Source organism: Aspergillus nomiae (genome assembly GCF_001204775.2).
Source record: "Aspergillus nomiae NRRL 13137 chromosome Unknown contig00203, whole genome shotgun sequence".
NCBI lineage: Eukaryota > Fungi > Ascomycota > Eurotiomycetes > Eurotiales > Aspergillaceae > Aspergillus > Aspergillus nomiae.
In genome coordinates, this window is record NW_015378258.1 from 23,968 (window position 1) to 38,428 (window position 14,461).

At 50.6% G+C, this 14,461-nt stretch overlaps 4 protein-coding genes across 4 annotated transcripts; 2 read left to right on the top strand and 2 right to left on the bottom strand.

Annotated features, from left to right (window-relative positions):
• Window positions 1–673: 673 nt before the first annotated feature.
• ANOM_008237 (uncharacterized protein) lies at window positions 674–2,545 on the top strand (the record flags this gene model as incomplete). Its single annotated transcript, XM_015553493.1, has 5 exons — window positions 674–918; window positions 970–1,410; window positions 1,459–1,718; window positions 1,771–2,304; window positions 2,355–2,545. 5 exons carry the CDS (start codon window positions 674–676, stop codon window positions 2,543–2,545), a joined length of 1,671 nt encoding a protein of 556 aa, XP_015405435.1.
• A 2,305-nt stretch (window positions 2,546–4,850) lies between these two features.
• Window positions 4,851–7,246, top strand: optB (small oligopeptide transporter, OPT family; the record flags this gene model as incomplete). The annotated part of the gene is made up of 2 exons (XM_015553494.1): window positions 4,851–6,540; window positions 6,591–7,246. 2 exons carry the CDS (start codon window positions 4,851–4,853, stop codon window positions 7,244–7,246), a joined length of 2,346 nt encoding a protein of 781 aa, XP_015405439.1.
• Window positions 7,247–9,094: 1,848 nt separating this feature from the next.
• On the bottom strand, window positions 9,095–10,826 carry ANOM_008239 (cytochrome P450; the record flags this gene model as incomplete). Its single annotated transcript, XM_015553495.1, has 3 exons — window positions 9,095–9,539; window positions 9,614–10,420; window positions 10,525–10,826. The coding sequence occupies 3 exons, from the start codon at window positions 10,824–10,826 to the stop codon at window positions 9,095–9,097; spliced, it is 1,554 nt and encodes a 517-aa protein (XP_015405440.1).
• A 1,045-nt stretch (window positions 10,827–11,871) lies between these two features.
• Window positions 11,872–14,454, bottom strand: ANOM_008240 (DNA cross-link repair protein PSO2; the record flags this gene model as incomplete). Its single annotated transcript, XM_015553496.1, has 2 exons — window positions 11,872–13,458; window positions 13,513–14,454. The coding sequence occupies 2 exons, from the start codon at window positions 14,452–14,454 to the stop codon at window positions 11,872–11,874; spliced, it is 2,529 nt and encodes an 842-aa protein (XP_015405444.1).
• Between the last annotated feature and the right edge of the window lie 7 nt (window positions 14,455–14,461).

A 14,461-nucleotide genomic window follows, 5' to 3' on the forward strand; every position in this document is an offset into this window, starting at 1 on the left:
TGTATTTATCTGTTATGCCGTATTTGGTAGTTAATCAGAAAGTAAGCTTGCGGAGATTGTGGTCCTATCTCCGTGCCTTTTTCTGTTAATATTCTCTCACCGTGGTGCCATCAACATTCATCTCCCCCGATACTACATTGTCAGTCTGCCAGGTTTAGAGTGCAATCGATTGTTTGAATAGAATGGATGATCAAGATAATGCGATGTAAGCGATGAACTTATGCTCAACAGTGCTGCCACGATAGCATCCCACTAACGCTTCGAAAGGCCATCGAAACGGAGCAAGAAAGCTTGCACCGAGTGCAGGCAGCAAAAGGCGAGTCATCTAGTACCAGGCTCTCCATTTTACTCTTATACTATGAAGTTATCTAAAATGACCATAACTACGAAATTTTACTAATCCTGGCGTCTCTAGGCTCGATGCGATGCATACCTTAACCCTGATCGGCCATGCACCAGGTGTGTCAAGATGAAAGCACAGTGCATAATCTCCGATCCATTCCGGAGAGAACACAAACGCCAGTGAGTAGGCAAAGGGGCTTTCTTAGCATCAGAAGTCCATACAGAGATTGACTGGAAAAGACGACTTTCAGAATTGGAACAGGAGACAGATGAGTTGCGGAAGAGATTGAGGTCTTCACAAAGTGCTCTCCCTCAGCCTTCACCTATCGCCATGCTGACAGCTGCTGCGGAAATGGGTGTGCATTCCACGGGGACTGAAGCTGGCCTCCACTTAACACCTCAATCACAGTCACCTCCAGCCTCCTATGCTGAAACATCAGTTCCTTCACTCTCCTTAGGGCCGCCCCTACCACAAGCGGAATATGCTCCAGGAGAGCGGGCTTCGGATCCGACAGTGCCACGTACTTTGAGTGGTGTTGAGGTCAATGGAGAAGAAATAGACGAAATATTTCAACTGTACGCACCTAGCTTACGATAGCTGTTGCTGTACCATCTAATAGAGACCAGGTTCTTTGACCAATACGCTCAGTTCCTACCCGTGTTGGACCCATTAACCACCCCCAACACATACTATGCACAATGCCCCTTCCTATTTTGGGCTGTCATCGGGGTCGCATGCAGGACGTACCCAAAAAATCCGACATTGCTTACGGCGCTCACACCAAGCATTACAGACATGGCTTTACTTTCACTTGCGTCGACATCGGCCCCCTGGCATATAATCCAGGCCTTGCTGCTCTTCCTCACATGGCCACTGCCGAAGGATAATACAAGGCCCGAATTAACTTTTCCGTTAAGTGGTAGTATGCTGCATATTGCCATGCAGAACGGGCTTCATATCCCCATGTCGAGCCACGAGTTCACTAAGAAAAGGATTCCTGCCCCATCGGAGGCGGAACTGATGCGGCGGTCAGAGCTTTGGGCACGCTGTGTCATTGTGTACCAACGGTAAAGTGCAAACCACCACCTTGCCTGCGAGGTGCTAAGATATGCTAGTGCCTGTTCAATAAAGGGACACCCGCCTCGCTCTTTTATGGAACTAGAGCAGGACTTTGGACAACGCGAAGTGGATGTTCAGAAGCTATCGCCGTCACTCGTCTTGGAAAGGAAATGTCAGGAGCTGGTTGCCCGTTGTAGTGCGGCTGTTCTTGAGATCGGGGTACGAACAATGTCCCTAGAGCAAGAAAGAGCTTTAGATATCCTGTTGCGTACATTTGAGAACCAGGTCACTGATCTGGAGACACAGATAAGTCAAGGTAATACTGATCCTCCCCTACATTAGTACGGGAGAAGCTCACTGCCATCTAGCGCATGACCGGATCCAAACCATCATTTGTCGTCTAAGCATTCAAATGTTGCACTTTTTCAAAAGCCAAACATTATTCTCGACGGGGTGCATCCAGCGTCTCCTATCTACCGCCTGTTTGGTTACCGAGTCCGTTCAAGATTTAAGCCGAACCCCCCTGAATCTTGCCACAACTCCTCTGGAGTTGTATTTTGCGCTGCTCCTCGCCTCAATAGCCCTCTTGCGGATACTCAAGGGCCCCGCGTTACCTGGGTTAGATCTTGAGAGGGCTCGATCATGTTTCTTTATGGCAATTAATCTTCTTAAGCAGATGTCTGTCCAGAACAATGACGCTGCGGCGAAAACGGTTATTGTATTAAATCAACTTTGGAATAGTACAAAGGCCTTTCGCAAGTCCGACGGGAGCGACTTCCCAACGCTTCGGATCCGTAGTCGACTGACGCTTAGTCCTGTGGTGGATGCAGTATGGTGGTGGCGGGAAGAGCATGACCCCCAGTGTCGGTCAGGGTTCCCCTCCCAGGGGAATGCGCCGGATGGTATGTTTCTTTCATCTTACCCCTCATGGTGAAGCTTATCATCGGCATAGGGATTGATTCCAATCGAGATAGCACCGGTGGGGTGGTAACTGCACCGATTGGCCTGATGGAACGTCATGAGCCTGTCCTGTTTGATGACCAGTTTCTGGCTGATTTTGAATGGGCCTTGGGCGATGACGGGCTCTACCCTCCGACTGAGCCGTATGGCTCAGGTTGGTCATCGATAGGAGCTGCCATCTAGCGCTAATAACTTCCCGGTCGGCGCCAATGGCTTAGACTGAATAGTAGTACCGGACTAACATAGACACCGTCGCAGGAGGACCACAGGTGCTTCGGTAAATGCGACAAACCTGGTCCCAGATGTCGGTTTATCGCGCCTTCTGATTTCAATGTAGGAGTGGGCCTGCCTGCGATTGACCCTTTTAGCTCACAGCGCTACAGTTGCCTAGACGATGCCATGCTCACACTCAATCACTATAGAGCATGGCAATCATATTTCACCTGCCATTCGCATAACCATAACAAGAAATATGCAAGACACATGGCTTGTCGAGTTTGTTGATACCTGGCATCCGACGGTATCCATTCGCCATGTGGCCTTGCCCCCTTCGCCAACATAGTGGGACAGCCTCATAGGACGCTCTGACGATGTAGCTGCGAATGAGGTCTAGTGCGGGCATATGCATTGAGGCCACTAGCTGCATCATAGCCGAATCTGGCCGTTGCTGAGTCCCACGTCTTAGTGTCTTCTGCGCTAGAACAATGTTCTATCTTCGCACCTGCCAAATACAGAAGTCCAGGCCAAAAATCAAGGTTAGACCAAAAAGGATACCTTACATCGATGTCCGTGCGGGTGTTCAAGGCACATAAACTGGTCGCTAATGATGTTATCTATTCATCTGCGCCCGGATTATGGGAAGGATTCTTCGTGCTATAATTTGCTCTAGGCTTCGTTAGTTATCCCACAGTAGGACAAACCTTCCTGTGGCGGTATTTTGAACAAAGGCCGACCTTGGACAAACACAGTGTGCTATGTCTCCCATAAGTTTCTAGGGGAGATCCAAACCACCATTCATGGATCATGACCCCAGAATAGGAAGGAAATTGGGTGCAAAGAGTGCCAATTTTTGGGCCACGTTACATCGCCCTATCGCTCCCGCACCTGGGGTTGAACCAGACTTCGAGAAGAGCTGGCGATTGGCTCCACTCTGTTGCATGGGCCTTATCAAGCCCGCCAAGTTGAAGCTAAGACGGAGTTAACTTTCAGAAGCGGTTAGGGTTATAGCCAGACAACCTCCGAAGATTTGCCATTCTTATTCCCGGGTTAACCGAGGCCTCGCGAGTCGCGATATCTTCAATTCGTATTGGCCCCGCATAGTATATTGTCTAAACGACGCTAGGCAGGCCCCCAAGCAGGTCACGCAGACTTTGCCACAGATATCGTGATCAAATGATGTTTCTCTTCGGTGGACTGGACCATTCATTTGGTGTTGGGGTTTGCGGTGGTGTGTCCATTGCTTATCAGGAACAAGCTTGGGCGGGTGGGAGTGCCGGGGTCTCACGCCTCGTATCAACCCATTCCCCCTATCGGTATCGCATCTACGCCACCCATAGGCTACAGTTGCAGATTGGCCCCCACCACCCTCCACCGAGTTAGCGCAAGAAATCCAATGCTTAATACCCCAGATACGGACCGGACGCCCGACGCATTTCGCGACTAATTTCAATTACTCCTTGATCCGGCCTTCTATCTCCCTAGCGCTGGTTGCGGTGAAACATGCATAGGAACGCCACTCCGGGTCGTGGTCAGGTCCATTACTCAATGGCCACTCACGAAGATGCAGTAGGTCAGAGAACTGGTCCAGGAGTCCTAGCGTCATGTCCACTGGATAGCTGAGGGAGCCTATCAGGGCTCAGCCATCAGCCGATATAGCAAAACAGTGCCGATCTGCGGAGATTTCCTTCCATACTGTGGCCGGATTGTACAAGTTGTTGAAGCCTGGGGAGTCTTCAGAGCTGATCTGCATAATCAAAATATTGTGTTCATGTGAGATTGCCCGAGTGGCCGTTCTGTCAGCACGATAAAATGGCCCTATTGTTCTCTCTTTGTGTGGAGGTTCACTTTGTATGTCTTACCCAACATCGGTATGGTTAGAAAGACGAGCTTTGGGAAGTGGAAGCTTTGGTGTCTGAGCCGGGGTTACATCGGAACCTACACAGGAATTTAGTGGCTTTGGGATGATTTGATAGCGCTGGTTCCATTTATAATTAATTAATTTGTCCATGCATAGACGATAAGATGTCGGGCTACCATCGGACATAGCTACTGTCCCCCACCATTTTGGCAAGGACCAGATTGCCATCATATCATTTATATGGGGTAACTGCCTTCAGCACTCTTCCTTTCCTTTCCACATCCCAACGCTCTCTTAGCGAGCTTACCCCTTTACTTTTCCTCTCTTCTCCAGTTGGATGGTCGGTGCAAACACCGCCATCCTCTCATATCAACGCACTCTGGTGGTGTCGTCTCCCTGTCACGCGCCACAATGAAGGAGAAAGAGACTGAACCCACTGTGGCCGTGACCACCGGAGCGGCCATCGATGAAGCAGCACCGGATGCGGCCATTTCCCATCTGAAGCAACTGAAGAAGGATCATCAATGGGATCCAAACTTGCCCGAAGATGTCACCGACGATATTGACGACAAAGATGCAGCAGAAGCCGCCCAGGAGCTCATTGACAATTCTCCATATCCAGAAGTCCGTGCAGCCGTCCCCAACTACGACGAGGGTGGTCATACCAATACCATCCGCGCCTGGGTCATTGGCCTAGTCCTATCCACCGTTGCATCGGGAATGAACATGCTGTTCTCTCTGCGGCAGCCGTACATTGTTATTCCTTCGTATGTTGTTCAGGTTGTGGCCTACCCAATTGGTGTAGCTTGGGCTATGTTGCTACCAAACAAAACTTTCACTGTGTTTGGTCTCAAGTTCAATCTGAACCCCGGCCCTTTTAGCAAAAAGGAACACGCCATTGCAGTCCTGATGGCTAATGCTTCTTTTGGTGGCGGTACTGCCTATGCCACCGATATCATAGTTGCCCAACGAGCCTTCTACAAGCAGCGGTTCGGGTGGGGCTATGAGCTCCTCTTGTGTATATGTACTCAGATGTTGGGCTTTGGCTTTGCAGGCTTCTTTCACCGATTCCTGGTCGCCCCAGCAGCCATGATTTGGCCATCGACGCTCATCAATACATCCATTTTTAGCGCACTGCACGATCGCACTCTCCCCGACCCACGAAAGGTCGCTGGCTGGACAATCGGCAGATATCGCATGTTTTTGTACTGTTTGATCGGATCTTTTGTCTGGTATTGGTTCCCTGGTTATATTGCCCCCTTCCTCAGCGTTTTCGCCTGGGTGACGTGGATCAAGCCCCAGAGCCCTGTCGTCAACCAGCTCTTCGGCGGCTGGACGGGCTTGTCTTTACTCCCTATCACCTTTGACTGGACCCAGATCTCGGGATTCAACTTCAGCCCATTGATCTCGCCGTGGCATGCGCATGCAAACACCCTTATTGGCATGGTAGTGTTCTACTGGTTTTGTACTATTGGTCTACACTACAGCAATGCCTATTGGTTCAAGCATTTGCCCATCAGTGACTCCAGCAGCTATGATAACCTCGGGAAGGAATACGAGGTGTCCAGAATTTTGACGCCAGAGTTTACCTTCGATGAGGCCAAGTACAAGGAGTACTCGCCTCTCTTTCTATCAACGACATTCGCTCTGTGCTATGGTTTGAGCTTTGCTGGCGTTATATCCGTCCTTCTGCATGCGATACTATTTCATGGCAAGGAGATCTTGGCTCGTCTCAAGACTTTTCACAAGACCGAGGATGATGTCCACGCCCGTCTTATGGCTCGCTTCAAGCCTGTACCACTGTGGTGGTACGGTGCACTCTTTTTGACCATGATGGGTATAGGTCTGGGCGTGTCACTCGGATACCCTACTCACCTGAGTTGGTGGGCCTTCTTTGTCGCCTTGATCATGGCCATTGTGTGGACTCTGCCTGTTGGAATTGTCCAGGCAGCCACAAACATCCAGCTGGGACTTAATGTTTTGACAGAGTTTGTGATCGGCTACATGCAGCCAGGAAAGCCAATGGCCATGATGCTTTTCAAAACATTTGGCTATATATCCATGTCCCAGGGCTTATACTTCTGCCAAGACATGAAACTCGGTCAGTTTCAGCCTTAGATGACCCCGGTTCCGTGACTAATTCTTGTACAGGTCACTATATGAAAATTCCTCCCCGAGTTACATTTGCCGCCCAGATGGTCGCCACCCTGTGGACGTCGATCGTCCAGATTGCCGTCATGAACTGGGCGTTAGGATCGATCGACGGGGTTTGTGAGCTGGGCCAAGCGAACCACTACACCTGTCCAAACGGCCGCGTTTTCTTCAACGCCTCCGTCATCTGGGGAGTCATTGGTCCCGCTCGCATGTTCTCACCCGGCCAGCTCTATTCCGGCCTGATGTGGTTCTGGCTCGCTGGCGCTGCGTTGCCCATTCTGATCTATCTGGGCGCCCGTATATGGCCCCGAAGCAAGATCCGCTACCTCAGCGCGCCTCTAATCTTCACCGGTGCCGGATTGATCCCCCCTGCTACACCGCTCAACTACCTCAGCTGGGGCATCGTTGGCTTTATCTTCAACAAGTGGATTCGCAGCCGCTGGCGGGGCTGGTGGATGCAGTACAACTACGTCCTATCTGCCGGGCTCGATGTCGGCCTCACACTATCCACGATCGTCATCTTCCTTTGCCTGCAACTGACTCGCACCACATTCCCAGATTGGTGGGGCACTCGTATCGCGGCAGATACCATGGATGCTTCCGGCACAGCCGTAGAAATTACTGGAGAGAAATTCGGCCCGGCGTCATGGTGATCACGTGCATAATGTCTTGGGAAGAAGAGGTTGTTGAAGTAACGTAATGTATTTATCTATTACTCCTGCCATCCTAGGCCACCTGGTTATGAATGATGTAGTGTGAATGTTTTATATAATGAGTGATGTCCATTCTTGATGGCCTTGTTACATGGTCATGGAATTTCCAGCTGAGTACGTATAATAACAACTGTAAACCTCTACTATATTCCACAGCATAAAAGGATCTCCGTTATTAGCATTATCAAGAAGTGCTTGTTATATTCCCCGCCCCCAAGTTACATCAGATCCAAGATTCCGAGGCTTTTCCGTATGTTGATCTTAATTCCAGCAACGAGACTTGGCTTATCTATACATCCATGTGCCAAGTTAAGATAAGATATTCAATAGCCCACCAATCACTCCATTTAATCTCCAAGCTAGACTGACTAGCAGGAGTTATACATGCACATCTTCATCTTTCCAATCCAAGTGCACGGATAATGCCGGCGCGCCCCGACGGAAGTCCGACAAACTTAGCTTATGTTAGAGTGAACTCGTCATGACCTGTCAGGGGCCTTCGTCTAAAGATCATAACTGACTGACTCCATGTCCCTTCTACCGAAAGAGCCATGACGTCAATCCACTGTTCGCGAAGTGCTCTTTTCGAACTTCTATAACAACAACAGTTCATGCATTGACGACCCCGTACATAATAGTGGCTTTAGACCTATAAGCAAGCATTGTAGAGATGCCTTTGACTTGACTCTGCTGTTCGAACAAAGCTTCCTTCCGTCACGCCATCCGCAATCTTTCTGCTCATCTTTATTTTTCGAAGTTAGTATTGCACCATAGGACTAGAAAAGCCAGAAGGAATACAGTATGGGCCCTGAAATTGGGACAGCACATGCCGTGTCCTCCCCAGCGACAAATTCTCTCTGCTTCTCTCTCTCTCTCTCTCCCCTACGCCTTCTAGACCTCTGTTCCGGCTCAATCTGCATCAAATGAGGTAGACATATCCACCATCTCCCCAGACTTGATCCAGATACCCCCCCCCCCCCCCCCCCCAAGGTTCAGTGCGCTCTAATCCCGATGATATCACTGGTGCAACCAACCCCCATCGCATGATATCTTCCCTCAGAGCTGTGGGCCTGTAGACCCATAACAGAAGAAGGGCGGCCTTGACATAGACAAGGATTGCTGGAGGAGGAATTCACGGGCTGTGGATGGACGGCTCTCGTGGTTGCTCATCGTCGTGAGACTGGATTCCGCGGATGAGGTTGTCGTCCTCGATGCTGGGGGTGTGTTGGTGATGATAGTTCGTTTGGAGAGTTTGTACCGGGCGGAATGAGAGGTTGGTGTGTGGTCTGGGGCGAGTGTCTCTGGCTAATTCTTCGGGAATTCCGTTCAGATAATGGAATGATGCTCAGCTGGCGGTAGCGTTACTAGAAATTGCCCTTCAATGATCCTATCTGCTATATTGTTCTTTCGTGGCATGTTGATGTGAGTATTGATTTAGCCCTAATGATTCATTGAACATTAGCTTCTTATCTCTCACTAGTGCTGTACACTTCATGATCTTTAATAGTAAGATTATGTTCAATTGAATCATAGCCGGAAAACAGATCCGATCAATCTACAATACTCCTAATGTGCGATCTTGATATGCCAACTGAAAGAAAAAAACTAAAAAAAAGCCAGAGGGCCATTCATCATATATACATATGAACCTCAGTCATCAAGAACAGATTCAAAAGTAGAAATTCATTGACCATCGCACAATTTCAAATCATACAGCATATTTACATCCAATTTTACTAGTCCACCCAAAGTTTCACCCGAAGCTTTCTTTGTCACCCCTCCCGGAGCTTAAGCAGCAACACGTCTCCTCTTCATTCCAACCATGAGTCCCAGAGGCTTGCGGAGGAATCCCTCTCTCGTCTCCATGGGTCCATCCTGCTGAATTTCAAAGTCAAACAACCGGAAGACAGTTCCACAGATGACGAGCAGCTCCATCTCCGCGACGTTCCGGCCGACGCAGGCGCGGGGACCAGTGCTGAAGGGGATGAAAGCGGCCTTCTGGCGGGCAGTCAGACGCTTGGGATCCCAGCGCTCGGGGACGAACTGCTCAGCATCGGGACCCCAGATTTCCTTGGAGCGGTGGATGGTGTAGCTGGGCACGGAGACGACATCGCCAGGGTAGAAGGTATGGCCTGAGATTGTGACGGGGGGGTTGCCGGCGGGAATTTCACGGGGAAGGCCCATGGCGGAAGTGCTATGGATACGCATTGTTTCCCAGATGACCCATTGGAGACTTTTTTCTTAGTTAGCTTTTGGCCAGGACAAGTAGTGTAAGGGGGGGAACGGGAGTGAAGGAGAATGACATACTAGGGGATATCCTTAACCATTGCGTGAACGGGCACATCCACATCCTTGGGAATCGACTCGTCGAGCACCTTGTGCAGCTTCTCAATAACCCCAGGAGTGCGCAGACACCAGTACAAAATAGCACAGGAGGTGTTACTCGTAGTATCAGAACCGGCAATCAGCTGCGTGAGCGCCTCGGCTGTAAGTTCCTCGCGGCCAAGCTTGTTTCCATTGGAATCCTTGCCCTCCATAAGACGAGCCAGCAAATCCACACGAGTGTTGTTCGCCATAACCTCCGGACGAAGACGCTCATTCACCCGCGCGACCGCAATACCAGCCAGATTCTGCACAGCCTCGAGTCCATCCTTGAAGAAGCGGTCGGGGATAAACTTCGCCCAGGGAATGAGACTGGGGCAGGCACCCAGGGTAGCAGAGACTTCACCACGGCGGTTGAGGACTTCGACGGCCTGCACATAGCTGGGCTTGTCGTTCGGGTTCAAGCGCATTTCAGCGATGTCCTGGCCCTTCTCGAGCATACCGAAGGGGGCACCAAAGGCGAGGTCACCAATGATGTCGAAGGCGAGGTAGTTGAACCAGTTCAGGGCGTCCAGGGTCGCGTAGCCGGTCTTGGGGTTAGCTTGGGTATCGGCGAGGCGGTTCCATTGTTTCACGAAGAGCTCGGCATTTCCATGGATGTATTGTTCGAATTGGCCGATGGATTTCATGGAGAAGGTGTGGCTCACGGTCTTGCGCTTACGGGTGTGTTCAGCGCGGTCGCGGGTGTTGAAGAGACCGCGGCGGATAGAGACGAAGGCATCGTAGAAGTCACTATATTGTTATCAGTTTTTTGTAATGTTGTTTTGTTGGCGGAATTTGCATCCGCAGAGGATGTTGATTGTCTAGGGGAATAGTGAAGAAAGGAAGAGACATACGCCTTAAGGAATCCATTTCCGTGTCCGTAAACAGCCTGAATAGCCTCGTCGTCGGCAATGGAGATATGCCTGGGTGCAATGCGCACGAGTTTGCCATATTTCTTATGGGCGTTGTCGACAGTGATGAAGCGGTGCCCCTGGCGGGCTTGCAACATCAACCACAGGTTGGAGAATGCGGCGAAGCCGGGCGAGGGTATATCGCGTAAGCGCCATAGCTGCAGGTAGGGCAGGATATAGTACACGAATACGGCGGCGGTGAGCACATACGCTGCGCCGGTTGGCGTCAGGAGCTCGGCAATCATGGCGGGTGTTGTCCTTGTTGTACTCTTCCAGCAAGACGGTATAATGCAGGACAATTAAGAAGCTAAACCAGGGAGGTGCGTTAGTATTGGCGAAAGGATTCAGAATTAAACCATAACGGGATGATCGTGGAGAATCAGTTGGTAACCGTTGCCACTAACCTTGTTTGGTAAGAGATAAGTGAATGATTGCCGTCAAGAATCAATCAACTCCACGCCTGAGAAATTGTTGAAAGGTGAAGAATGCTGTCAACAGAGAATCGAAAGAGAAACAAAGATCTCAGGGAAAAAAAAAAGAAAAGAAAAATAATACGAATCACTCTAATGGTCGAAGAATCATATCATGTCTCTCTATAATCCTCATCAGGACTATGGCTGATGGTCAATATTTATGGGTCTAGCGGCAACGAGGCTTCCCCGAGGCTATCCAACCGACGGAAGTCAAATTCGGGAAGTCTGGGGTTGACTTGCGGTTCTTAAGCAGCCGATGTTGGCCTCCGATCCCCCGCTTCTGCTCTCGGTTAACGTGCCCCTGCCAGTCACGAGTCATGATTGACCGCTCATGCTTGCCCACGGTTCTGTTGGTCGCCTTCAAGTCCATCACTGGTGAAGCACATTCGATTAGCTTTGAGCCAAACTACTAATGTGGTCATCCTTCTTACCTTTCCCGCCTCTCCCATTGGTGGTGGCCGGTACACCACCAGTAATAATTCGACTACACATTTGGTGGCGTCGCGGTGGACAACAGATGTATTCGTAATTAGTATGTAGGTTTGCTACGTTGTTAGGTCGCCAAGGTGCAAAGGACTCCCAATTGTATTCTATTTTATTTCAGCAAGGTATGGAGGTACTATATACAAATATGTGATGTCGGGATGCATATGATACGTCACGTTGTATCGATGATGTGCAGATACGAAGTACCATAATGCAAGTCTCCCTCTACGGCTGGTGAAAATGTAGCTGGTCCTAGCATAGGTCGTATGCTCCACAATATACTGCCGGTGTATGAATATGTACAAGTCTTCTTCGCCAAAAATCTTTCACTCTACCACCGGTCCCCTTCCACCCGATACAATCCACTCTTCCTCTTCTCCGCCTCCCATCGCTCAACCCATGCCTTCATTCGCTCCCGACTTTTCCGGCTGCCGACGTTTACCGTAGGGATCACCCGTCCGATCCGGAGCGCACAACAGAACATCGTCAGTTCCCGAAACGAGCTGTGTTCGCTGTACGGCACTCCAAAGCACGCGCTTTCACGCGTACTTCCGCGCTGCGGCACCAGGTCGCGTGCGGTGAAAGGCGTCTTCCAATGAGCAGAATGTAGCACCGTCGAGACGGGCGGGTTGTCCAACATCCTCTCTGTGGGTGGACGGTATGTCCATCCTGTCGGGCGGAATCCTACCACGCGAGTGAAGTGCGGCTTCATCGAATCCAGGTAGTCGGCCAGCGTTTCAGCGCGGATCTCGAACAGCGTCTGCATATGCACCTGGGCCTCCACAGGGTTGTCCGTTAACAACGAAGAAAGCTCGGCATCCTCCAGGCAAGCACACACTCGTTGCTTGCCCGTAGTGGCATAAATCTTGCTCTTCAAGGCTCGGGCAATGGCTAGACATATGCGCTCTTTACCGATACTATACGTGCCGATGACGACCAACAATCGGCCTTGCGGGCGAGACGATCTCTCCTCTGTCTTTCCCGATCCCGTGACAGAGTTGAAAAATTTACTCATGATACTCCCGCCTCCTTTACTTGCCTTTTGTGACTGCCACGGCGCAGGGCCTTCGTCCTCGCCTCGGTCAAGGCTAACACAGAGTTCCGCGCAGGCTTCGATGACATCGATTTGACTAGGAAAGGAGTACTTGGGACTCAGATACGTAGTATCCAAGTAGCACACGTCTATCCTTTGTTGTCGTTTCTGTCCCGTGACGGAGTCGACCACCTCGGGGCGAAGAAGGGCGTGTTGCACATGGGTCGGAGATGCTCGGAAATCGCCACAATGCAGAACCCGCTGAATCCTCTTGGACGGGCCAGACCCCATGGCCTTCTCAAAGAGAAAGAGGGCGCTTCCGGGACAATGATTGGCCTCGATCAAAGTAACTTGAACCCCAGTATTGGGGACCTCTGTAGTCTTCTCGAATTCTAAATCCACCACCCATCGCGGGTCTACCTTGAGCTGTTGGCGAACTAGATTGCCAGTAGCTTTGCTGCAGTAGATGGGACCATGGCGCCAAGAGGCCGTGAGGCCTATGTAGTGGTCACTATGGTAGTGGCTCAAAAAGTAGGCATTGCATCCTTCGACTGCTCCATAACGAAAAGCATCCACACAGATCGAGAACCCCGGAATAATCTTGTAGAATGGGCAAGTTCGTTGATATGCCTGCTTGCCCCTAGACTGAACTTCCCTGGCCGCCGCGACTGTCCATGCTGCATCTTCCGCGTTACCTGCCATAAGCTTCGAGAAAGCGGATGCTGTCTTGGATGTGCCGGAGGAATATGGATCATTTTGTGGTGGTCTTGCAATGGAAGCGAGTTCCGCGCGCGTCTGCGCCATTGCTGCTGTGTCGGGCTTCAGTTTTGGCAAAACAGTGCTAGGTTTCCCATCAAGGCAATCATTGACATGCACCGACACGTCCTACTACTATTAGCATGTAACCTGTAAATAGTCCAAATCAAGAGAGCGCCTTACAACGTCACTCAAGCCTACCAACTCGATCTGGCATATTGGGCACACTGCTACAATACCGCCAGGATCCACATCGCACTCCTCTAGAGCTGGCAAATCGTTCGAGTCGTCGAAACCAAATATCGTCTCTTCGGGTCCTTCTTCGTCGTCGTCGTTTTCCTGGTCTAAGAGTCCTTCTTCCCCTCCGAAATCGTCCTCTTCTAGATCGTCAAAATTCGCAAGTTCATCATCTTCGATATGGCTCGTGGCTTCTCTTACCAATGGTGGTATGGCGACATCGGAAGTTCGATCATCATCGTTCCGGTCATTATCAACGCCTGTTGCATCCTTCTTGGCTTCGGCCTTTGTCAAGACTGCTGGCTCGTCATCTAAATCTCCAAACGCCCCCATATCCTCCTCACTATCAGACTCATCGATAAACGGCCCGCTGACCTGTCGCGATTTTGCGGGTGCAGGCGTTGTCGAAGAGACTTCATCCTTCACCTGATCGGTCCGAGGAGAGGATGACTCTGACTGGACCTTACGCTTCTTAACCGCAGACCCATTCTCGTTATATCTCTCCTCCTCCTTTGGAGCCACGAGGTCTCCATCATCTTCACCCCAGATATCATCAGGTGTCCGGGACCGGGACCGCGGAGGCGTACTAGGATCTATTGAGGCCGGTTTCTTTCCATTCCGATCATCTAAGAACAACCCGCCACCGCCGTTACTCTTCGAGCTATCTTCCCGCCGGAAAGACGAGCTGCCCTGTCCGTTACCCGTCGGTCGGTCTGCTTTCGTTGCAAATTGCGTAATCCGAGACTGTCGAGATGTGGCTTGCGGCGGGCCGTCCGCCTTCTGAAAAAAGTTCAGGAGACTGCTGTTCCGTTTCACAGAGCCTTGTTGCTTGGACCTGAAGGGCTGTTTAGATGGCGTCGAGCCTTTCTTTGAAAATGACCCAGCCATGTGGAAT